General features: G+C 60.5%; 2 protein-coding genes across 3 annotated transcripts in view; both read left to right on the top strand.

Moving 5' to 3' along the window:
• Positions 1-6: 6 nt before the first annotated feature.
• GRK2 (G protein-coupled receptor kinase 2) lies at positions 7-19,126 on the top strand. Its single transcript, XM_019645550.1, has 21 exons — positions 7-137; positions 10,179-10,255; positions 12,091-12,164; positions 12,301-12,402; positions 12,504-12,578; positions 12,675-12,736; positions 13,550-13,601; positions 13,846-13,937; positions 14,326-14,425; positions 14,517-14,595; positions 14,687-14,817; positions 15,111-15,205; positions 15,280-15,387; positions 15,585-15,651; positions 15,995-16,095; positions 16,614-16,680; positions 16,762-16,857; positions 17,095-17,257; positions 17,410-17,546; positions 17,645-17,758; positions 17,861-19,126. The coding sequence occupies exons 1-21, from the start codon at positions 25-27 to the stop codon at positions 18,023-18,025; spliced, it is 2,070 nt and encodes a 689-aa protein (XP_019501095.1). The 5' UTR covers positions 7-24; the 3' UTR covers positions 18,026-19,126.
• A 2,801-nt stretch (positions 19,127-21,927) lies between these two features.
• Positions 21,928-24,446, top strand: part of ANKRD13D (ankyrin repeat domain 13D) — an 11,296-nt gene continuing 8,777 nt past the window's right edge. The window contains exons 1-5 of one of the 2 annotated variants that reach the window (XM_019645103.1): positions 21,928-22,236; positions 22,781-22,916; positions 23,023-23,147; positions 23,970-24,015; positions 24,101-24,244. In XM_019645103.1, coding sequence (XP_019500648.1) covers positions 22,147-22,236; positions 22,781-22,916; positions 23,023-23,147; positions 23,970-24,015; positions 24,101-24,244 — 541 coding nt within the window. In that variant the 5' untranslated portion in view covers positions 21,928-22,146. Of the gene's footprint in view, positions 22,237-22,780; positions 22,917-23,022; positions 23,148-23,969; positions 24,016-24,100; positions 24,245-24,446 lie in introns of those variants that run through there. The other variant, XM_019645104.1, reaches the window with a different exon arrangement.

Below are 24,446 nucleotides of genomic sequence, written 5' to 3'. Positions count from 1 at the left end.
GGAGAGGCCGCTGCCGCCGCCAAGATGGCGGACCTGGAGGCGGTGCTGGCCGACGTGAGCTACCTGATGGCCATGGAGAAGAGCAAGGCCACGCCGGCCGCGCGCGCCAGCAAGAAGATCCTGCTGCCCGAGCCCAGGTGAGGCGGCCGCCGGCCCCTTGGCCCCGCTGCCTGTCGGGCGTCCCGAGCGCCCGGCCCCGACCCCGCAGCCCCGGACCGCCGGGGCACTGCCCGGTTGACCCTTCAGCCCCAGCCGCCGCTCCGGGTCCCGCAGCGCTGACCTGAGCCCCACGCGCCAGGCCCTGTGCTCCTGAACCCGGAGCACCCCAGCGCGAAGGCTTTCCAGTCCCACTGGCTCCCCACCCAGCTCACTGCCCCCTGACCCGCTCGCTCAGCCCCCCTTTCTCTTCAGGCACTCGGCGGGGCCCTCATCTCTGCCTTCTCCCCCAGGGGCCCCGTTCCCCCTGCATCGGGCGACCAACCCCTGGTCTCCTCCACCGTCCCCATGGGGTCCACTCCTCTGGCTCCCAGCGTCTACCTGGCCTGCCTATATCGCTCATGCTTTTGCTGCCCCCCCCCCCACCTCCCCGCCCTGGCTCTTCTGGTCGACACTGTGTGAGGTTTGGGGGAGACAACAAGTCTTCTCCACCCTCTGGTGGGTCACTGACTTGGGGTGGCGTATGAGAGTGCTTTGGTGGCTGGGGAGGTGGTGGGGAGCAGGGTGTGGTGTGTGCCCCTCCCAGGGGGGGAGACACCCGCTGTCAGTCTCTCCTCATGTTCTTCCTCTGGCGTGCCCTACATATGCTGCCCTATGGGTGCCATTTGCTGGGGGACATCCTAGCACCACTGTAGCAGCTGGACCACAGCTGCCACCTCTCTGTGAGACAACCGATGTCGTTCACCTGCTTGGGAAGTTTAAACTGTGCATGCAGGGTGTAGGTGCTGAAGTATACAGGATGCGGACTAGAGCTCAGGCTTATCCAGCGTTTTATGGTTTCTAAAGTATTTTCCCATCGTTTGAGCCTCGAGGCCACCCATGGGCAGGTAGGACAGGTATGATTTTGTCCCCAGAGAAGCTGAAGCCCCAGAGATGAGTGGCCTGCCCAGTGTTCCAGGTAATCCAGGGCGGTGCCCAGCGGCCAGATCAGGGCTTCCGGCTTCTAGGTCTGCATCGGGCCCACCACTCTGGCCCGAGCCAGGGCCTGGCCGTGCCATATCTACGAGAGCCCTGTGCCCACCATGATTCTTTGTGTCACGTGGTGAGGCCAGTCCCAGCAACTCCTCCATACCTGCCTGAGAGTTAGCGTGCTGGTTGCCGGCCAGCCCTGGAGCCTGGGCCTGTCCTAGCTGTTATGGTCTTATCATGTGACTTTGGGCAAGTCCCTTCCCATTTCTGGGCCTCGGTATTCTCATCTGTGAAATGTGGATGGTGTGAAAGAAGATTGTGGCTATGTGGTGTCCTGAGTCTTTGAAGCGAGACCCACAGCTGCGAGGGGTGCCATGTCGTCGTCCTCCCTGGGGCCTGTTCACTGGGTTTCAGATTGACTGAACACTAGGCCTGGGAGAGGAAAATTGATCTGCATTTTGAAAAGGCCGTTAGGGCCCTTTTTTTTCTAAGACATTTGCAATCAGATTTCTCAAAACAGGAACCAGACTGACTGTCGGCTGGGGGCTGTCCAGGGAGCAGTGACAGTTAGAACAAAAACGAGTTCAGAAATGACAAAGCCACGAGGGAGGAAACGGGGGAGTCAGCCTCTGGGGCTTGTAACGGCTCTCCTTGGTGGCCAAGCCCTCGAGACTCTCCTGCAGGTTGGAGTTCTGCAAAAGGGTGAGGCGGGGCCTTTTCTGGAACTCTCTGCGTTTGGGTAATCTCTCCCCAGAATGCATTGCTCCTGATGGGGCCCCGCCTTGGGCCGGCTCTGCAGGTGTTGGCACCCCGAGAAACGAGATGTTCCTCTTTTCCTGTCCCCTTTACTATCCGTGGTAGTGATGGTAGTGATAGGAATGATGGTGGAAATTATAATAATTTATTACTTATTTTGACACCTGTCATCTCAGTTGATCCCAAAACCAAACAAGGCCATGCCTTGCATGTAGAGTTGCTCAAGCACTGTCAGGACTGTGTGATGCCTGAAACCAGGTAGGCTGTTAGTTTAGGGGAACACCTGGGCTGAGAGCCAGGTGTTATGGGTTCTTGTGTAAGGTCACCATCTGGCAATTACCCACATCTGTGAGATGGACTAGAGGCTCTAAGCAAAGACCGTGGTTGGTGAGCTAAGGCCAGGGGAGGGCCAGGGCTGCTCTGGGCAGCAGGTCTGGGCTGCCCCTAGGAGTCCAGGCCTCCTGCATCGGAAGACACACCAGCCTTTGCTGTATGCTTCGCACAGCCAGTGGTCAGAGGCCACCTGCCCTTGGAGGTCATTATGACTGTATCTTAGGTTTGCTTGGCACTTTGCAGTTTGCAAAGTGCTTTTAGAGTTCATTTATCCTTTTCACAACTGTGGGCGCAGCAGGTGGTATTTTCCCATTTAATAATTGGGGCGACTGAGGCTCAGAGAGGGAGACTTGGTCACGGGTGGAACTGGAATTTGGACTCGGGTCCCTGGACTCCCAGGTGCTGTCTCCCGCTGCGCTTCACGTCCTCGGCACACCCCTCCACACCTCTGCGCTCATCTGTCCACGTTTTGTGGAATGTGCCAGCTGGCACCCTTGTCTGGGGAACCATGGGTCCAGGGCGGTAGCTTGGCAGCAAGGGCAGTCCCCAGCACTGTCAGCTGTCCTAGTTCACAAGGCCCAGCCTCCTCCTCGTTGGCTGGGACAGAACTAGGCTGCCCTGGCAGTGCTAATGCCAGGAGGAGGCAGCTCCACACCTGGGGGTCACATCTCCTCACCCACCAGGTCAGGGTCTGGGAGAAAGGCTGTGGTTTGTCCATGACAAGGTGCCGTTTGGAGTTGCTTCCACCTTGGGGTGGTCCATCTTGGCAGCCTCCCTTCGGCCGGTGCCCGGGCTGTGGCTTGGCCAGGCGCTGGGGCTGGCATCACAGCTCTGACTCCTCAGGGCTGGGGAAGGGAGCTGTTGGGCACAGGGCCACGTTGAGTTGGCACAGGGGCCTCCCCTTCTGTCACCCTATAGAATCTGAGGAAACAGACCCATTTCTCTACCTCAAGGAAGGAAGCAGCGTTATGTAGCTGAAAGACAGGAGACTCGGCTTCTAACCCTGCCCCTATGCCAGCTCACGTGGGACCCAGGCACGTCCTTTCTCCTGGCTGAGACTGCCTCAGTTTCCATATCGGTAAACCGAGAGGGCTGCCCCTTCAACAGGGACCTCTCAGGGTCTGTGTTCTGTGCCTCTCCCCGAAGGAGCTGCTGTTCCCCTTTCCAGCAGCAGCAGTCCTGGAATCATCGTCATTTGCTTAATATGACCATGGAGGCCTCATGTAATTAATCTCTGGGCTCCCGGCTAAGGAGCCGGCTTGGGCGGTCCCAGGAGGTGCCCCTGCCGTCCCCAGTGACAGTGGCAGCCCCAGCAGCAGATTGTTGGAGCCTGGTGCCTCTTGCAGCCTCCCATTTTCTTGGCTCTTTCCTGGTCCCTCCCCCACCATGGATTTCCTTCTTCCTGCCCTCTGCTGGCTTCCCAGTCTCCCAGACCGCCACTCTTCCTCTGCTGCTCCTTCGTTCCTGTTAACTCTTTGCCTCCAGGGCTTCCTGCCCTTATTTGCGGGGGGAAGGGGTGTAGGGGAACATTTCTTCCCTTCCTCCTCCCTCCACTTCTTCATCACCAGCCTTTCTCCCGGACCCAGAACTTTCTACTCCAGTAGCGTCGTCCTCCCGCTCCTGCCTCTGAAAACAAGATGATCTTGTCAACAGTCATTCCCTCTGGGCCTTTGAAGCGCCTGCATTCCCCAGGAATGGGTCTCTGGGACATCTTTTCTCATCTGTTCTGTTTTCCTGAGCACTGGGTTTCACATTTTTGTCGTGAAGTTGCTCGCCCGCCCGTTTACTGAGGGATTTGAGCGCGCAAACGTGAACATCACAGACTGGAATCTGTGCAGGGGAACCTGGGCTCTGTCAACCCCAATCCAGGAATAATGTGTCCTATTAATGCACGATCAATTCCTAGTAGTAAATTCCCCGTGATGTCAGCTGTAGGCACACTTCTGCAGCCTGCATTTCCTCCCCATCCCCGGCAGGCGCCCAGGTCAGCTTTGCAGAGGTTCGGAGCTCTTGGGGCCCAGAGAGCTCGGGTTGTGTGTATGTGGCTGGGGCTTCCAGGATATGATGCACCTGCCTGGGAACAAACAGAAGCCACGAGCTGAGAGAGTCTTTGGGGAACGCACAGCCTCCATCACACCTGCCCTGTCTTCCTGTGGTCCTTCCCCAAGCTCCTGGGGCCCTGAGGGGCCCCATGTCCTTCATTGGTCACATAAGAAAGACAGTGTTACACTCAAGTTAACCACTAAGCTGTTTCAAACAAGAGAAACTAAAAATGAGGTAGGTGTTGGGCGGCAGCTTTTTTCTCACACAATAACATGCTCTCTACGCATCACTGCTTACCACGAAGGGTAGCGTCTACACAGGCAGAAGAGTGGGGTTTCAGAGTGGGTTTCCTGGCGTTAACGCATTAGCAGCTCTGTTCTCTGACTCTGGGAGCCATCCTAAGTCTGGGGTGGGGGACAGCCCCTCCTGGGAATTGTGAGCCCTGGAAGTTTGATCTTGGTGTGTTCTAACACGATGGCAGTAAATTGCCAGGTGTTGTGCTTGTGTCATATTCATATAGAAGCCATGACATGTGACAAGGCCCCCAGAGTGCTTCTTCCTGTAGATCCTACAAGGAGCCACTTCGTGGCCCCCGTGCCACTGGGAACCTGGGTGGCTGCGGGCATTCTTGGTGGTGGCCTTGTGTGTGCGGTGCCCGGTGGGTATCATTTTCTCCTGCCCAGCCAGGGCTGGCTCCGGAGTTGGCTGTTTGGGTTGGTCTTTCCCATTTGGTTTGTGGCCCTATCCTTGAGCTCTGAGGACATTGTCAGCCCCAGGGAGAGTCATTGAGAAATATTAATAAGAAGACCCAGGGGACTTCCTCCTACCACTGCCACCTCAGTGCCAGGTTTCCTGGAAATGCCACAAAAGAGTGCCTTAGCTGCGACCACAGCCTCCGCTCCACTGGATTGTTAACTGTCACGTCCCAGAGCGTGGCATTTCCGGCATGGCTGCATCGGACCTGTAGCCCCTGTGCCACCTAGGATTTCATGTTTCTAACATCCCTATCACACAGGCACAGGGACATGGCCCCTGGCCTGCCAAGTGCCAGCCAAAGCTTCCCACAGCTTGATGGGCTCCCAGGAGAGCTGTCACCTGCTGCCTTCGGCCACTGGCGGGTGGAGGGGAAGGCAGCCGGGGCACAAGCTGGGGTTCCCTGAGATCCTGCTCTTCCACAGAGGTTAAGGGGGAGACCCCTACCTGGTGGGAGGCCCTTTATCAGGGAGGTTGGACCTTTTCTTGTCACTAACTCGTGTGGGACTCTGGGTGAGCTGCTCAGCTCCTTCTAGCCTTGGTTTCCACACCATCAAAATGAGTGTGTTTGCCTCTGACCCCTGCAGTCCCTCTCTGTCCACATATACTGTCTGTAACCCTGAGTGAGAATCATCTGGGAGGGCCCAGACCAGCCCGCCAGACCACACTGCTCCACAGCGCGAGAGACTTTGCTTTTCCGCTGAACCACGTGGTGCCGGAAGGTACCTGCAGTCCTCTCCCTGCCTGCTGTCCTGTCACCCCCAACCTGCACTCTGGGCTGAGAGGGAGGAAATGCACCCCCCACCCCCACCGGGTCAGGCTGGGCCTGCTCCTCGGAGCAGCTGGAGCCAGTGTGAACAGCCATGGTTGCCGGTGGCAGTGCCAGGCGGTGGGGCTGGGCAGCTTCCTGCCATAGTGGGGCAGGCCTCCTGCCTTTGGCAGGGCAGGTATGGGGCTCTGCCCACCGGGGCCCCCAGGTTGAGAAGCGTGAATGCGTGAGGCTGGTCTGTGGGCAGAGTGGCATTGCAGCCACTCGCCTGGCTCAGGCAGTGCTGCTGGGCCTGGCCCTGGTCAGGGCTCACCTGTCAGGAGGCCGCCTGGCCACAGGCCCCACTCCCGGGAACATGGCAGGTGTGGAAGAGAACCAAACAAAACTGTGTAGCTTATAGTCACATTCTAGAAGGAGGTACAGACTGTGGAATCCTGGCAGGAGGGCTCCCCATCTAGGAGGGGGACGTAAGCCGACGCCCTCACAGTGAGACTGGCATCTTAGGAGAGCTCTCCTTCTGCTTTGTCGTCTCAGGCTTTTTAAATGGCCAGCGCCGTGGTGACAATTCAGCATTTTGTTGACATCCTCATTTTACAAATGAGGAAACTGGACATTAAAGTTAGTGACTTGGCCTGGTCTCCGGAGAGGAAGGTGGGGAGAGCCATTTGGAATGCAGGCCTGAGCGCCCCTCCAACCATGAGCAGAGGCTGCCCCGAGGCCCTTCTGCAGAGGGACTGGAGCCTTAGGGTCCTTCTGGCAAGGAAGATGCAGGCACTTGGCTCCCTTGACAACCTAGAATTGGTCTGGGAGCCACGTGCTCCTGGATATTGGGGTTATTGACCTGGGTGGGGGCAGGAATGCTGCTCTGGGCTCCCCGCCACTTCAGACTCCACCAGTATCAGGGAGCGGGTGTTGGAGATGGAGGTGACTCAGCCCAGGAGGCCACCACTACCTCCCGTGCCAGGCTATACTTGCCACTCTGGCAGGAGCATCTCCCATGATACGTTTTTCTGACCTGCCAGCTCCCTCGGCCACCAGTCCCATGGGAATGGACAGGAAACCCTAATGCTGCCACTTTGGGGGCCATCCCTTCAAGGGCGCTGCTCAAGCCTGACCTTGTGTTTGGTTGGGGTGGGGGGTGTTTATTTATTTAGAAAACATTTTTTTTTCTTTTTAAGGAAGAAAGTGAAGTGCTGTGGGCTTGGAAGAATGCTGCGGCCGTCCCATGCAGGCTTCTGGGGGGGGTCTGGCTGCTGAGGCAGCTCAGAGCCAGTCCGCCTTCTGCTGTCCCTGGGCTGAGGCCACAGCAGAGCCACCGGGCAGGGAAAGGCTCTGCCGCCTGCAGCCTGTTCTCTGTGGTGGGCAGGCCCTCTCAGCGCGTTTCCCAGCGGGGACCTTGGCGTGTCCAGTTCTCTGCTGTTCTGCAGGCCCCCGAGTCACGTGGCAGGAAGTGGTGGTGCTGTTCCCTGCCTCCCGGTGGGCACTCCCATTGGGTCGCCTTTGCTGAGCTGGCGCCAGTCTTGCTGGTTCCCAGGAAGTGGGTTTGGGGCTCAGTGACCGTTGCAGGGAACATGGTAGGGTCATCTCGGACAGGTTGGAGTCGCTCTGCCTGCCATCTGCATTACCTGTCTGGACATTCCACCTGACCACACCTCACCACCATCTGACCGTCCACCTCCATGTAGGATGGACGTTTTGTGATATGTCTTCCCTCAATAGCTTTTTCTCACCCCCTCCCATAGGAATGGGGTGCAGATGCTGAGATCCCAGTGCTGAGCCAAGGGCTGGTGAGGGCCCCGCCTTCCTGGTCCCCCTCATGGGAGAAGTCCAGGCACCTGGCCTTTGGCAGGTTCCCGGGCTCTGTGCCCCTAACTCTCGGCCACCTGCTCTTGCCGCCCTGCTGAGCCTTTGCTGCCTCCGACTGGGCCGTTCCCACTGTGCTCTGCCCCAGCACACCCCAGCTTGTCCCGATGCCTGAACAGGAGGTCCCAAGCTGTCCCTCGCAGAGCTGGGAGCTGTAAGAGCTCAGCGTAGACTGTGCCCCACAGTCTCCTGGGCTCCCGTCTCTAGCCTCAGGCCCCAAGACAGGGCCGTGTCTTAGTTTCACAGATTTTTCAAGCTCCTGCTATGATTGAAGCACACTGGGTGGGACTTGGCATCTGGCCTCCCCGCTGAGTCCCTGTGAGCCACATAGGGCCCGGGAGATGTGTCCTTCACGGTGGTCACCGGCTGGTGTGTGGCCCCAGGATGGAAGGGTTTGCGTGCTGGTTGTAGAGGGTGTCCTCGCTTTCCCAGAAGGAACCTGCCCTGAGGTGGTAATGAGGGGCCACTGGCCCTCAGCTGGGACTCTTGTCAGCTGGAGTCACAGGATGAGGACACAGGAGGGCAGTCCTGGTCATCAGCACCCTTCTTCCTGTTGGGGACAGTTTTCGGAGGATGTCTCCCAGCATCCGAGGGTGGAGAGGGAGGAGGAGGGCTCGGCTTCAGGATTGTGCTTATGGCAGCTGTGCGTGCTCCCGTCTTCTCTTCTGTGGCTTGAGCACGGGTGAGGACCTGGGCTTCCACCCAGACAATCTCAGAAGGAAATTGCTGAGCGGAAAAGGGCCGGAGTCCCCTTCCTTCGCGTCCAGACCCAGAGGCTGGGCAGGGTCCACCGGCCCTGCTGGCCCTGCCTGGAGCCTTCTCTCCAGGCCCTGCTCTGACAGAGCCCAAAGCCTCGAAACTTTGCAGGCTTGGCTTGCCTTCCATCTGGCCTTGTCAACTCTTCCTCCGACCATCTGGCGGCCCAAGTCTTCTCCTACCCACCCTGTTTCTTTCCCTCCTTCCTGGTCCAGTGTCGTCAGATACCTGGACCGCTCCCACTGGGTGCTGCAGCAGTCTATCCACTCACTCCACGCCCTGGCCCGAGCTTCCTGAGTTCCCTCTGCCCAGCCTCCTCTCTGCCCCATGGCTTCTTGCGCATTCCTGGCCAGGCCTTCCCCTGCCTGTCCCCACGTCCACCCACCTGCCCTGGGCCTCACCACCTGCTGACATTCTGTTTGCCCTTGAGGAACCCAGTGAAGTTCCGCTTCTCCACACAGCCTCTCCCAGTGGCCCAGAACACTTCCCTTCCCGAGGCTCCTGGAACTGACTGGGTCCCACTCAGGCCTTGTCACACTCTCGTCTAATGTCATAGACCCGGGACTTGTGCCCTGGGAGGGCCTGCCTGGAGGACAGGGGTGCAGCAGGCACCGGTGACCAAGGCCCCACGCTGGGCTTCGAGAGGGCGCACAGGGCACAGAGCCCGGACTTGCCAATCCAAGTTTTCCAGCTGCAGTCTCTTCATCAGTGGCCTGCTGGTGGCCCCACATACCTAAAGGCCATATGAGCATTGCATGGGCTCAGGGGTGACTGCCCAGCGTGGCCCGCAGGATGGGCAGCTAAGTATGTTCCTTAGGATTCCGGGCTAGTGAGAGCCAGACGTGACCAACAGCTGGCTGTTATGACAGGCAGGCCGGCAGGTGGCCCAGGAGAGGGGCTGAGGCATGAAGGATAGCCCGGTGTCGCTTTCCCAGACAGCACTTGGTGTTGGGGGTGAGATAGACGGGCGGGAGCATGGAGTTGGGCCTGTGTGTCAGAGTGACCAACCCCTCTCCTGCTGCCCTGCCAGCAGACCAGGGGCGGGTATCAAGAGCACAGGAACTGAGGCTTGGCACTTTTTATTTTAAACTGTTTTTTAAAAATTGAGATGGAATTCATATAGCGTAAAATCCATCATTTTAAAGTGTACAGTACAGTGGGTTTTAGTACATTCACTATGTTGTGCAACCTTCACCACTACCTAATTCCAGAACATTTTCATCACCCCAAAAAGAAACCCCATATCCATTAGCAGTCACTCCCCTTTCCTCCCCCAGCCCCTGGCAGCCACTAATCTGCTTTCTGTCTCCGAAGATGTGCCTTTTCTCGACATTTCATATAAATGGAGTCACATAATGTGTGGCCTTCGGTGACATCTTTTTTCTCTTAGCAGAATGCTCTCAGGGTTCATCGTATTGTGACATATATATACGTGTCACTGCTGCATTCCATTGTATGGTCGAGCAGTATTCCATTGTAAGGACAGGCCACGTTTCGGTTATCCATCATCCGCTGGTGGGTAAGGCCTGGCTTTGACGTTTGGCCAAGTTCCTAAAGCCAGCACAAGGCAGCGCTAGGACCAAACTTCCGAGCAGCCACCTGCTGGCCACCCTGGCTCTTGGCTCCCTCAGGTCCTTCTGGTATGGACCTGACCTATGGGAAGGTTTTCCTTCCTTCAGGGAGCAGTGACACCCGCCAGCAGTGAGTCCCCCCCCCACTCTGGACTCTGGGACAGGAGGCCTGACGGGGTCCGGGTCACTGTGGCCCCTCTGTCTTTCAGCATCCGCAGTGTCATGCAGAAGTATCTGGAGGACCGGGGCGAAGTGACCTTTGAGAAGATCTTCTCCCAGAAGCTGGGTGAGTACAGTGGGGGTGCTGCCAGTTCCCACCACGTGTCCAGCTGCCCAGGCCTGGGGCATGGGGACAGGAGGACCCTGAGGCCATCTTCCTGCCCCCACCCCAGCTGGCGCCCAGGAGGTTTGGCCTCCCTTCCACTGGGGCAGGGCAGCCAGCAAGCCCCTGAGTGGCAGCAGGGCTGTGACCCGTTGTGCCTCCTAGCCCCTGGCTGTTGGCCCAGCCCGGGTTGCCCTGTGAAGGGGGTGGTGGCCCAGCAGTCTTCTTCCAGGGCCGCCGGGGAAGTTCCTCCTTTGGGGTTTTTGTTTTTGTCAGTTGCAGCTTCCCCTTGGCGCAGGCACAGCTGCTCTGGGCCGTTGGTAGAACTGACAGGAAGGGGCGGGGCCCTTCCTGTGGCGCCTGCCGTGCTGTGGTGCTGTGGTGCTGTGGTCGGCCCACCCCCACCTCTACCCCCACAGGCCCTCTTTGTGAGCAACCTGCTCTGGGCAGGCCTGGTCCTCCATTCCTCCTCCTCCGGTGCCTGGTGCCTGTTGTCTTAGAGTGGAGACCTGTCCCATAGGGCAGGGTTGGGGTGGGTCTCAGGGAAGCAGGCTCCAGCAACACACACCGTCTGATTTGGGCTCAATTTGGCCTTACAGAGAACAGGAGCTCAGCTCTGAAGCGGGAGTGGCCTGGCCTGGTGGGATCAGGTTTGGGGGGTTAGTGTATCAGGAAGCACACAGCTTGGGTCTCCCCTTGCCTGTGCTGTGTGACTTTGGGCATGTTGCTTTACCTCTCTGAGCCTGCTGGTGAACTCACCTGGGAACTAAGACTCAGGAGCCCCACTCCTGGGAACTAGGACTCAGGCCTGTTGGAGGGCCAGGTGACACAGTGCCAGTGAAAGCCCCTTTCCCACTGGGAAGTCCTGGTCACTAGTTACTCAAAGGCACAATATTGAAGGGCCGGGCCTGCTTTACTAGCAGTGATGGCTGCGAGCTCTGGCAGAGGTGCCCAGGCACCCCTAAAGAGGCACAGAAAGCCACCCAACACAAACTGGTCACCCAGGTAGGGCTGGAGGGCTCGGGGGCCGGCCTTACTTCTGCTTTGCCCTCCAGGGCTGCTCTGGGGCCAGGCCTCAGGCCTCTACTCCCTGGGAGGGGTGAGGCCTGGCCTATCTGGGGTGTCCTGTGAGCCCTTCCCACAGCCCGTCTCACTTCTTCCCTTTCCCAATAGCCCATGCCCTTTGAGGCCCCACGCCCCGGCCTGCCCTTGCCAGGTCCTGCCATTGGGTATAGGACCCAAGTTCTCATTCCTGCCACATACTGCCTACCCGGCAGGCCTCACCGGTTTCCCCACTGGACCATTTCTCAGGGCTGCTGTGAGAATCAGCCAGAGGGTGGGGAGGCTGTACGGCCCAGGGAGAGGGGCATGGCCCCCTTGGAGGCTGCTTTCCTCCCCTGTGCTGCAGCTCTGGCCTGGCCCAGGTGGAGCTCACTACCTGCACATCCTGCTTGGTGGGGTGTCACCCTCTCAGAGGAGATGCAGGCCCCAGACTGCAGTGAGAGGGTAGGGGGCCTGGTCCCAGAGTCGGCCCCAGGCCTCTACCGTCACTTTCCAGCCACCATCTGAGGTAGCAGGTTCCGGCAGGGGTAGAAACTGGGCGCCTTTGACCTTGAATTCAAGAATCTTCAGTTGGTGGCAGCCTGTGAGGCCACCATGCCCAGCCCCCGCCTGGGTCAGAGACCACCTCTGCCACCTCCTTGGCCAGTTCTGCCCAGGGAGCCCCAAGCCCACACCACCCACCATGATGACAAGGCCTCTGGGGGTGTGGTTCAGTGCAACCCGACGCTTGCTTTCAGGGTACCTGCTCTTCCGAGACTTCTGCCTGAAACACTTGGAGGAGGCCAAGCCCTTGGTGGAGTTCTACGAGGAGGTTAGGTCGGCCCCTGCTCTGCCCGGAGAAAGGGGAGGAGGTTGGGGCTGCTTCTGTTGAATCTACAAGATGCCTGGCATTGGTGCCTCCGGCCCCTGCTGGGCGGAAGGTTACCTGTGGGGATCTCATCCTCTAGATCAAGAAATACGAGAAGCTGGAGACGGAGGAGGAGCGTGAGACCTGCAGCAAGGAGATCTTCGACACCTACATCATGAAGGAACTGCTGGCCTGCTCACACGTGCGTGCCCCAGACCCGCCTGCCAGCCCAGAGTGACCTGGGCATAGGGACGGGAGGACGGGCCCCTGCGGGGAGTTCACAGCCACCTCTGTCTTCCCCAGCCCTTCTCGAAAAGTGCCACCGAGCATGTCCAGGGCCACCTGATGAAGAGGCAGGTGCCTCCGGATCTCTTCCAGGTGCGTGCTGAGCTTACTCCCCACTGTTTCCCGGCCCGGCCGGGGTCGCCTTCGGCCCAGGTCAAGGAGTCACCAACCCCTACCTTCCTCCCTTAGCCGTACATCGAAGAGATTTGTCAAAACCTCCGAGGGGATGTGTTCCAGAAATTCATCGAGAGGTGAGAGCAGGGTGCATGCAGGAAAGGCGGCGGGGGGAGGCAGAGGCCGTCCTGGGGAGGGGTGCGGATGGCATGGAGGAGAGCAGCCAGCCTGGGTTAGGCCCCGGGCAGGGGACGCCTGGGCCTGTCTACACCTCAGGCAGGGACTCCTGAGAGGTTAGGCAGGCCTGGCCAGCCCCTCCTTTACACTTTTGCGCCCCCTTCTGAGCACCGGGCAACTCCAAGCCTATCCCAGGGCACAAGGGACCTCCTGTGTGCCTTTCCCCCCCATGGACTGTCTAGCATCTTGCTGGGCCCACCTGGGCCTAGAAGCATCAGGGTGGTGGTAGGGGCGGGCACAAGAGGACACACTGCCCCTTCTCCCGGCCCTCATGGCCAGAGCCCACCTGGTTGGGTGGGAGTTGTAAGCAGATTTCAGCTTGATGGAAGAAACAGCTTTCTTAGCGTTCCAGCTCCCTAGCCATGGAGTGGGAGCTTCACAGGGAGTGAACGCTGTGTCCCTGGAGGTATGCAAGCAGGGACAAGACGAGCATTGTCAAGGACATCTTAGCAGGAAGTGTAGGTCAGCCTGGAAGATCAGCTCTCCAAGCTTATCTGATTTCAGCAGGAACCCAAAGACCAGTGGCCAGGCCCCACTCGGGCGGGCGTTCAGGGAAGGGTCCCAGCTCAGGATGGCACTACTCCTGGGCAGTCCCAGAAGAGGACACTGAGGCTTGGGACCCCAGGGAAGGGCGGTGGGGTCGGGCAGACTCCGCCCGGCATCATTCCACTTACTTCCTAAGGCTCATCTGAGCCCCGGTTCTCCTCTTACAGTGATAAATTCACACGATTCTGCCAATGGAAGAACGTGGAGCTCAACATCCATGTGAGTGGGCTGGGTGGGCATGGGAGCTGGGCTCCCTGCTGCTGCTCCCCGGGGAGCTGGCCCTGGGCTTGGCCAGGGCTGGGGAGGTCAGGAGAGTCTGCCTTCAGTCCTCGCTGAGGTGGCTGTGGGATCAGTGCCAGGATCCCCGTAGGGGTGGCCCAAGGCACGTAAGCATGGGGTGAGGATGGCCCTAGGTAAGAGGCCCAGGCTGCCTGCAGTGACCCCACTTGTTGCTGCCCCGCAGCTGACCATGAACGACTTCAGCGTGCACCGCATCATCGGACGAGGGGGCTTTGGCGAGGTCTATGGGTGCCGGAAGGCCGACACGGGCAAGATGTGAGCACCTGCTTAGCTGGCGCTGGGTGGGGTGCTTTGAAGGCATGGGCGTCCATGGGAGAACTGTGATGGAATCAGGGACCCAGGAGCCAGGTGGCTGGGTCCTGAATGGGCAGTTCTCTGCAAAGGGCCGTGTGCCACCTTTCGCTTCACACCACTCTCACTGCTCCCACCTTTGCTTGTGCCATTACACCCCACCCCCAGAACCCCCAACCCGCCAGCACTTTCTCCTGCCCTCTTTCTGTCTCAGTGTGTCAGAAGTTTGCTGTGGTGTCTAGTCTTCCCCTAAAGGCCCCTGGGGACTCCCCTGCCCCCAACCCTGGGCCCCAGAGCAGCCCTGGGCTCTGCACTGCAGGTGCCTATGGACTGACTGACTGACCTCCCCCAGGTACGCCATGAAGTGTCTGGACAAGAAGCGCATCAAGATGAAACAGGGGGAGACCCTGGCCCTCAACGAGCGCATCATGCTGTCCCTTGTCAGCACCGGGGTGAGCTGGGCAGGTGGGCCGGCCACCGGAGCAGCCTCTGGCCCTGGAACATTGGGCAGCCTCTGCTGACCTCTCCTCTGTCCCTTCCCAGGACTGTCCATTCATCGTCTGCATGTCGTACGCATTCCACACGCCGGACAAGCTTAGCTTCATCCTCGATCTCATGAACGGTGAGTGTGGCCTGGCCCCAGGTGGACCATGGGGCTGGAGGCGGGGACAGGAGCAGGGGGCTAAGCTCCCCCACGGGGCTGCCTCCCTTAGGTGGGGACCTGCACTACCACCTGTCCCAGCACGGGGTCTTCTCCGAGGCCGACATGCGCTTCTACGCTGCCGAGATCATTCTGGGCCTGGAGCACATGCACAACCGCTTCGTTGTCTACAGGGACCTGAAGGTGAGCTGCCGAGGGCCTGTACCTCCTCTCAGTACACCTGGCCCGCCGGGCCCCTGGGAGTGGTGTTCCCGGGGCAGGGCCAGCCGGTTCCCACTGCACTCTCCCTCCCACACAGCCATTTTCTGGATTCAGGTTGTGATTGGGGTGGGGGTGGGGGGACAACATCCCCTGGGACCTTGTCCCTGGACACCCGTAACCCTCTGGAGTGAAGGCAGCGACCCAGCTGGCATCATGCCTGACTAGGCCCTGTCCTGAGCCACCGCGGGGGGCAGCTCACTGGGCTTCCTCCACAGCCGGCCAATATCCTGCTGGACGAGCACGGCCACGTGCGCATCTCGGACCTGGGCCTGGCCTGCGACTTCTCCAAGAAGAAGCCCCACGCCAGCGTGTGAGTGCCTCAGCCCCCACCCTGCCTTGCAAAACCCTCTGCCAAACCTGCTCACGGCCTCCTTGCTTCCACAGGGGCACCCACGGGTACATGGCCCCTGAGGTTCTGCAGAAGGGTGTGGCCTATGACAGCAGTGCCGACTGGTTCTCCCTGGGCTGCATGCTCTTCAAGCTGCTGCGGGGGTGAGTGGCTGTCCCAGGAGGGCCGGTAAGACAGGATAAAGCAGCTTTTTCCCGGTCTAGGTTGGAGACTCGGGGAGGAGCCCGCAGCTGCCTGGGCATTAGGAGTGGCACCATCCCTGGCTTTGAACAAGGATCACCCATGCGGCCTGCCTCCGTTTCCCTATTCCTGTCCTCTGACCTTGGCCTCTCTCACCTAGGCACAGCCCCTTCCGGCAGCACAAGACCAAAGACAAGCATGAGATTGACCGTATGACATTGACAATGGTAAGTGTAGGGTTCCAGCCCAGGGATGCTGGGTGGAGTCCATGGGGAGCCACAGTGGGGCTGGGGACTCCTGCGGGTATCAGGGTCACGGACTCTTGGTTCTCACCAATCAGCAAGGAGCTCATCCCCACTCTGGCCTCCTGCCCCATAGGCTCCCACTCCCAGTGTAGTCAGAGCAAACATGCCTGTCGGGGTGACTTAGGAAGCTGGGCCCTGTGTCTCCCACTGCTGGGGGCCAGCCTCCCCCTTTCGACCACCCCAAGCAGCCTCAGGAGCCCCAGAGCTGTGGTGGGACCAGGGGCCCCTTCCTTGGCCCCTGCCAACATCTCACTCCTTCCTACAGGCCGTGGAACTGCCTGACTCCTTCTCCCCTGAGCTCCGGTCCTTGTTGGAGGGGCTACTGCAGAGGGATGTCAGCCGGAGACTAGGCTGCCTGGGCCGAGGGTGAGTGCCTGGGACCAGGGCCACTGTCCCAGGCCTTGCCTCCCAGCCAGGCCCTGGGCCCTTGGGCGTGTTGCGGTGTCCAGGTCTCTGCCTGTGCCCCCCTGAGGACGATCACTGGAACCCCCTCCATGGTCCCAGCCTCTTTTGAGGAACTCACAGCGAGCCCCGTCCAGTGTCCCGAGTGCAGCTATTGGAGCCGGCTGGAGACTGGCTTCCGGAGGGGCCCTTATAACAAATATGGTGATGATAATGATGATGACAGAAGCTTTTTATATTCATTAAACATTTACTAAGTGCCAGGCACGATGTTGTAAGGTTTACAGTGTTAAAACTCGCAACAGCCCTACGACATGGGAATTACTGTTCTCCCCATTTTAGAGATGAGGAAACTGAGCTCAGGTTTAAAGAACTTGGCCAAGGTCGCAGAGCCAGAAAGTGGCTAAAGCGGGAGTTAGCTTGGGCCACTGCCCCACGGCCCAGACTTAGCTACAGCCTGGATGACCTGCCTCTCCCCACAGGGCCCAGGAGGTGAAGGAGAGCCCCTTCTTCCGCTCCCTGGACTGGCAGATGGTCTTCTTGCAGAAGGTAACAGTGGGGACCAGGGCTGGTGGGGCACCCTGCAGCCCTGGCCCTGTGCTGATGCCCAGCCCCCCCGTTCTGCCACAGTACCCTCCCCCGCTGATCCCCCCACGAGGGGAGGTGAACGCCGCCGATGCCTTTGACATTGGCTCCTTTGATGAGGAGGACACAAAAGGAATCAAGGTACTGGGCCTTGCCTGGCCTCCCCGACCTGAGCTCTGAGCCCAGCCCGGGGGGTATGCTTGTCCCTTCTCTGCCTCTTTGAGACCCTGCACCAGCCCTACCAGCCGCTGGGCCTCAGGCTCCTCCTCCCCAAATGTTCCTAGGGGAGGTGGGGGTTGGACCAGACCACCCCGCCGGGGGCCCTGGGTCTGTACAGGCCTGTGGTGCTGAATGTCCCTGCCCCTTCCCACGATGCAGTTACTGGACAGTGACCAGGAGCTCTACCGTAACTTCCCCCTCACCATCTCCGAGCGGTGGCAGCAGGAGGTGGCAGAGACCGTCTTTGACACCATCAACGCTGAGACGGATCGGCTGGAGACCCGCAAGAAAACCAAAAACAAGCAGCTGGGCCATGAGGAAGGTGAGCGTCCTTGGCTGCTGCGGGCGTCCACCGCCCGCTTCAGCAATGAGGCACGGGCTTGGGTTCCAGCAACCCGGCCAGGGTCACAGCCAGAGAGCAGCCGAACCACGATTCAAACCCCAGGCGGGGCCTCTCTCGCTTTCTTGCGCTAGACTACGCCCTGGGCAAGGACTGCATCATGCATGGCTACATGTCCAAGATGGGCAACCCCTTCCTGACCCAGTGGCAGCGGCGGTACTTCTACCTGTTCCCCAACCGGCTCGAGTGGCGGGGCGAGGGCGAGGCCCCGGTAAGGAGGGGGCTGGGCCCTGGGTGTGGGGCAGGGGGCCAGCCGGCCGATCCCGTCCTGCGTCCTCACTGCCCCTGCCCGTCCCTCCCGCCCTGCAGCAGAGCCTGCTGACCATGGAGGAGATCCAGTCGGTGGAGGAGACACAGATCAAGGAGCGCAAGTGCCTCCTTCTCAAGATCCGAGGCGGTAAACAGTTCGTCCTGCAGTGCGACGTGAGTGGGGGGCCTGGGGGACCAGCGGGCAGGGGCGCTGCGGGGACGGAGTGGCTTTCGGGGCACCCAGGCCCCACCTGACAGACCCCACGGCATGTACAGAGCGACCCGGAGCTGGTGCAGTGGAAGAAGGAGCTGCGGGACGCGTACCGCGAGGCCCAGCAGCTGGTGCAGCGGGTGCCCAAGATGAAGAACAAGGCACGCTCGCCGGTGGTGGAGCTCAGCAAGGTGCCGCTGGTCCAGCGCGGCAGCGCCAACGGCCTCTGACCCCCTGCCCGCCCGCCCGCCTTTTATAAACCTCTAATTTATTTTGTCGAATTTTTATTATTTGTTTTCCCGCAAAGCGGAAAAGGTTTTATTTTGTAATTATTGTGATTTCCTGTGGCCCCAGCCCCCAGGGAGGGGCCCGCTTGCCTTGGCTCCTGCTGCCACCAACCTAGCCACTGTCCAGCCACCCTCAGTCCTGACCCCCCAGGGGTCATCCGCTCCCAGTGTCTTCCTGTAGGGGGAGAGCAGCAGCCCCCCGCCCCTTCCCGGGGATGGTGCCACCTCAGGCCCCATGGGCTGTGCTCTGTGCCCGTGGCACAGCTGGGTGGCCCAGCATCCCTCACCGCAAGGGAGGCCACAGCATGGGAATAGTACCCGAATTTTCCCACCACAACCCCTCCTGTGACAGGGACATAACCCTGCACTGTCCCGCCTCCAGCCAGTTGGTGGAGGAGCCCATTGTCTCCCTGACTCCAGGGCCTCCCACGGTGACTTGGGTTCCTGCGCCCTCACTCGGGAAGAGTCCCTGTGTCACTAGCTGCCTCCATTCCCACCTTCCCTGGACACTGTAGGGCTCGGCCAGGAGGGTGACGTTGGCAGCAGGTGCTGCTGCCCTCACTGCAGCCCCCTTCTTCCTCCCACCCAAGCACCCGGGCTCAGAGACCACAGAAAGGCAACTTTGGGTTGTGCCACACTGGCCTAGCCTGCCCTGAGGTTCCCCATGCTCCTGGACCGGGCGAGGCCTTGTCTGCCCAGGACTCCAGAGACCAGTCTGGGTGGGCCGGGCAGCACAGTGAGATGGGCCAGTGGGGTCAGCCCTCGCCACTCCAGGCCAGTCAGTGTGCCCCTCGGGCTGTCTAGCCCCCAGCCCCACGTCCTGTCAGTGCCACCACCCACAGGGTGCCACCTCGCCCACCGCATGCCCCCTCGTGCCAGTCGCGCTGCCGTGTGTGGTGTCACACCCTCTCCCCCTGGGGCTGGGTTGGTGTGCCCTCCCCTCCCATCTACTCACTCCCCGGGGCGTTTCTTTGCCGATTTTTGAATGTGATTTTAAAGAGTGAAAAATGAGACTATGCGTTTTTATAAAAAAATGGTGCCTGACTCCTTGGCTGTGTCAGACTCTTTTGTGCCCAGTGACCATTTTCAGCCACTGTTGGGCTGGGGCCTGAGGGGAGAGGGTCTTGGTGGCACCAGCTCCCCTCCACCACCACAGCAGGCATCTAGGGCCAACCTGCCCAGGCCCAGGTCCTCTCCAGGGTGGGGTGGGGGGCTCCCAATCTCCCTTTCCCCCCTCCACCGGCTCTTCCACCCAGGGGGTGGGGGCAGAGGAATCTTCTGCCCACTGCCCAGGGAAGCAGGAGGAGGTGCCTTCAGTTTGGTGCTTGGTATCACGTTTGGACTGAGCACCCTGGCTCGCCAGGCACAAGAGGACACCGCCATGGACAGTCAGACCAGCTCCTCTGCCTTTAGGACCACGGCGAGCCTCTGGGCCCTTGGCCGTCTCTGGCTCTGGCTTCTCCTCTGTGCACCCCCAGTAGGAGGCTGTTACGCCTGAGGGATTGCCCAGGTCAGGCCTCTCAAACCCGGAGACTCTGGTCAACTTCCTTTTTCTCTCATCCCTGCCCTATAGGCCCCTGTGGGTGGCGTCCATTGCGACCCCATTTAGGGCCCTGCTGGGCAGGACGGGCCTGCAGCCAAAGCACAGTATGGCAGGTGGAGAAGGAAGGCTGCTGGGGGTGGAGGCTAAGGAGTCTTGGAGGAAAAGGCCTTCGAACTGGGCCTCCAGCATTGGGGTGGGGAAGTGGGGATGTTTCTGATGCAGGGACGGGCCAGGCAGTCAGGAGTGGCTCAGGTTGGCAGGAGCACTGTGGGAAGGAGCCAGACCTGGGAGTCCCGGAATGCCAGGCTCAACTTGGCCCAGAGCCCAGTGCTCACTTAGTGACTGCAGAATGAAGATGGGAGTGGACATGGAGTCTGAACTTGGATAGGCTCTGGGGAGGTCCTTGAAGGCTCCGGACGGGCTGAGAGCTGGCTGTAGAACAAGTTGCTGATTACTATGTGCAGAATGTGTGGAGGGAGGTGGAGGACAGGAGGCAGGGAGACAGCTTAAGGGCCACTGCTTCTGTCCAGGGAAAAGATGTCATAATGACGGTGGTGGTAGAGGAAGAGATGCAAAGAGGCCAGATGGGAAGAACAAAGCCCACCAGGAAAGGGCGGGACTTGGGGATAAGAGAGAGGTGGGAGTCCAAGATGGCACCTGGGGAAGTCTGTGGTAATATTCAGAATCACAACAGCCAAAGAGCAGAACGGAGCCTGAGGGAAACGGGGTGAATGTGGCCAGATCTGGTTTTGGACATGCTGATGGGATAGCATGGGACACTGGGCACAGATATGTCCCAAGGGAAGTGAAATGGGTCATGGAGGTGGCATCAGAGTTGATGGTGGGAACAGACAGGCTTTCAACCAGGGAGAAGCTGGACTTGGAGCTCTGGGGAGGCGGAGAGCCCCTGGAAAAGGGTTGAGAAGACAATGGAATTAGAAATCTAAGGCCAGTGGGGAGTTGTGTTCACAACTGTAGAAATCAGGAGAGGCTGGGCCTGAGAGTCCTGTTAGATGGGGATTGAAGAGGACTTGGGGAAGGGGTGGCCCCCTTTAAGACATGTGGAGGCTAGCAACCGCTGCCTCAGTGGCAGCCAGCAGGGCCTGGCTATAGAGCTGTGGATATGCAGAGGCCTTTGAGCTGCTATTAGACCCAAGGATATTACAATGCCCTGATAACACCACAGGGTGGGGTGGCCAAGAGATCCCAGATAGCACAGGCATTACCTGGCCACAATGAGAGGGCAGGGTGAAAAGGACAACCAGCCTCCCAGCCCAGAGACTCATTTCAAAACTTCTAGATCAAACTGGTCATTTGGCAAATATGAGCCCAGAGGGTCAGCCTTGGCCAAGCCTGGTGGCTGCTTCATCACCCAACAAAACCAGGACCAGACCCCAGGCCAAGGCCAGGGCAACAACGCCAGTGCTCAGCCTGGGAGGCCTGCACACCACCCGGTTCCGGCGTGGGAGGAGAGGCCGGCCCTGATTTCGAAAGTCTGCTTCCTTTCCTGACACTGACAGCAAAGTGCAGCCTCTGCAAAAGGGATCCACGCGGTGGGTGAAAGCCCTTTACGGTGGACTCCTCCACCAGGAAAGGCTTAGAGCTAGCCAGGCAACCTCCCCTCACTCCCCAACTCTGGTCCCTGACTCCAGGGCCCAGGGGGGCCGCATCCCTGCATGGCTGGGCCCAGCCCTGTGGTGCGGCCACCACCAGACACTGACCCAGGTCCCCGGGGAGGGAGGGTACTTCATGCTATGCTGGCCAGGCATCTCGGAAGTGACGGGGAGGGGAGCCAGCTCCTATCATCTCACCCGCACACACAGGCACAGTCGTACCCGAGGGGCCTCGGGTAGGAACACCGAGGGATGGGCAGGACTGCTGAGGAAACAGAGAAACCCAGGACCACCAAAACGGCGGCCCGCTGCGCGCACGCAGGCGCACACGCCCGCGCACGTCCCGGGAGCCCAGTCCCCGCCCCTCGCCAAGCAACCCCGCCCCGGGACCCCCTCCTTCCCCGGCTGGACCGCCTCAAGGAGGGGTCTGCGCTGGTCCTGAGGCGCCCCCTGCAGGCCGCGGACGGAGCTGTAGTCAGGTCCCGCCCTCTGGACCGCCCCCAGCCGACCCTTGTCCGGCCGAGGCCTAGCGGAGACGCGGTCCTAGCTTCTGCCCTGGGGCGCGTGATTGCCACGGCGGGGGGGGCAGCGCCCCACGCCCACCCTCAGCGCGCGCAGGCCTGGTTGCGGTTGCCATGACTGCGGGAGGCGAGGGGGCTCGTGGCACACGCCCCCACGCAGCCCCGCCCTCCCGGCCCGCCCTGCCTGCCGCCTGCGCCGCCGCCTGCGCTGCCGCCGTCGCCGCCGCCGCAGCGACTGCAGCGGGGGCGCGGGGGCTCCCGGGCTGCGGTGGGCACCGCTCCAGCGCTGCGCGGACTGGAGGCGAGCGGGCCGCGGCAGGCCCCAAACCGAGGCGGGACCGGGGCACCCCCGCCACGCCCGCCCGGGATGCGGCGTTGAGGCCCAGCATGGCCGGCCCGGGCCCCACCTTCCCGCTGCACCGGCTCGTCTGGGCGAACCGGCACCGCGAACTGGAGGCCGCGCTGCACAGCCGCCAGGTGAGTGCCGCCGGGCACCAGGGACGTCCTCCGGACCCCTCACCCAAAGCTGTGGCCTCTATCCGAGAGGCCTCCCACACCTGCTCGGCGCCGCAGCCGCTTCGGTGCGCATCCTTCCCTGCCGGATCCTAAGCCTAGGTGACCTGCCCCCTTGCGCCTGAGCCTTTGGCCTTGGCTCCCAGCTGCCCACTTCACAGGGGCTGCATCCAGCCCCTGATTTCGCGCCGTACCACCCTTGAGCCGGGCTGAGAACAAGCCGCCCGGTCCTAGTCCCCAGGCTGGTCCAAACTCTTGACATCGCAGCTCCACCTCAGCCTGACCAGGCCGCACCACCGGGCCCCCAGCTCTGACGCTAGCAGAGCGCAGGAGAGGTGGACAGGCCCTTCCCACCAGCCCCCTCCCCATCCCTGCAGGGACAGCCAGGTCACTCTCTGCCATTTCCACCGCCTGTCTGCCTTACTTATTTCCCCCAGTGACTCCCAACCATGTTCAGCCCAGTGGTCTTCTTGCCTCTTCCTCTCCTTAACTGCCCCATTTGCTTCAGCACGACATTGAACAGGAGGACCCCCGGGGACGCACCCCCCTGGAGCTGGCTGTGTCCTTGGGGAACCTGGAGTCTGTGAGAGTCCTCCTTCGACACAATGCCAATGTGGGCAAAGAGAGCTGCCAGGGCTGGGCAGGTACTGCAGAGGGCAGAGGGGCTCCCCTGAGGCTAGCAGTGGGGTTTGTGAGTGGCCAGGCCTGGGGACATCGATAGAGTGCCCCTCAGCAGCCTGGTGCCCCCAGTCCTGCAGGAGGCAGTCAGCACTGGGGACCCTGAGATGGTGCAGCTGGTGCTCCAGTATCGGGACTACCAGAGGGCCACACAGAGGCTAGCTGGCATTCCGGAATTGCTCAACAAACTCCGCCAGGTACAGCAGGGCACAGAGGTGTGGCCAGTAAGAGGGGTGGAGTGCCATGGCAGGGGGCCATGGTAGGCTGTGTGGGGGTCACCCTGGTCACCCATGCCAGGCCTGGCCTTGGAAGGGCACCCAGCCTGTGCAGCATGCTTTCTTGACACTGTCAGTGAGGCCTCTTTCTTTTGACCCCAGCCCAGGGTCACGTAGGAAAGAGAGGAGTGAAGGCCTACATGGAGGAGAGCGGGCCCATTGGGAGGAAAGCCTTTGCCAGCATTGAGGGTCCCCCAGTGCCAGAAATCTCGACAGAGCTTTAGACAATGAGTCTCCTCGTGAATGCAGATTTTCTGGAGGGAGGATTTCATCTAACTCCGGAGATGTGACCTGGGTCCCTGGAATACCTGTCCACCCTTCTCAAAGCACACGGAGGGGGGCAGCTGGGAGAGAACACTACTTCCTGCCCCCGACTCCAGGGGCAGGCCCACAGGGGGCCTGTGGTGCCCCCTTTACAGATGAGGACTCTGGGACCCTGAGCAGGCAGGAGTCCCCCCAGGGCTCCCTAGCAGGCTAGTGGCCAGGTTGAGACGGGCCCCCAGGCCTCCAGATGCGAAGAGCCTGATTATTTGAAGACCTCTTTAGGGCTCCACTTGGCCCACCGTTTGCTGGGTGGGGTTTAGTTGTAGTTTAGTTGTGGTGGGAGTGTAGCAGGGCCATGGCAGTCATCAGGACTTGCTGAAGGACAGTCTTCCAGAAGAAGGGCTGCAGACAAGGAGCTCCCCGGGACCACTGGCTCCCAGCACCAGGCAGGGCCCTGACAAGCACTCTGGTCTGTCTCAGGCCCCCGATTTCTACGTGGAAATGAAGTGGGAGTTCACCAGCTGGGGTGAGTGGGCACTGCTCAGCTCCCAGGGGCCTGGGGTGGGGGGGCCTTTGGGAAAGAACCCTAGTGACTTCTGTACCCCCTTCAGTGCCCCTTGTGTCCAAGATGTGCCCGAGCGACGTGTACCGCGTGTGGAAGCGGGGTGAGAGCCTACGAGTGGACACCAGTCTCCTGGGCTTCGAGCACATGACCTGGCAGCGCGGCCGGAGGAGCTTCATCTTCAAGGGCCAGGGTGAGCTCTGGGGGCTCGCTGTGGGCTCCAGAAGTTCTCCTGTGGCTTGTGGAGACAGTGCTGTTATTTCTCTCCACTCTAGATGTGGAAACAGAGGTTGGGGCGGAGGGGACCCAGGGGCTGAAGGCGCACACGCTTAGCAGCAGGTGGCTGAGGGCGCCATGATGGCCCTCCCCCCACCGCCTGGGGCCTCACACTGATT

This window comes from Hipposideros armiger, unplaced genomic scaffold, assembly GCF_001890085.2.
Source record: "Hipposideros armiger isolate ML-2016 unplaced genomic scaffold, ASM189008v1 scaffold_93, whole genome shotgun sequence".
NCBI classification, from domain to species: domain Eukaryota; kingdom Metazoa; phylum Chordata; class Mammalia; order Chiroptera; family Hipposideridae; genus Hipposideros; species Hipposideros armiger.
This window is presented reverse-complemented; position numbering and strand designations above follow the sequence as displayed.

Bases quoted from the DNA above. Each gene is read 5' to 3' on its own strand.
- GRK2 (XM_019645550.1), top strand. From the start codon at position 25: ATGGCGGACCTGGAGGCGGTGCTGGCCGACGTGAGCTACCTGATGGCC. The intron at 14,818-15,110 runs GTGAGCTGCCGA...CTTCCTCCACAG, and splicing joins TTGTCTACAGGGACCTGAAG to CCGGCCAATATCCTGCTGGA. The intron at 15,206-15,279 runs GTGAGTGCCTCA...TTGCTTCCACAG, and splicing joins AAGAAGCCCCACGCCAGCGT to GGGCACCCACGGGTACATGG.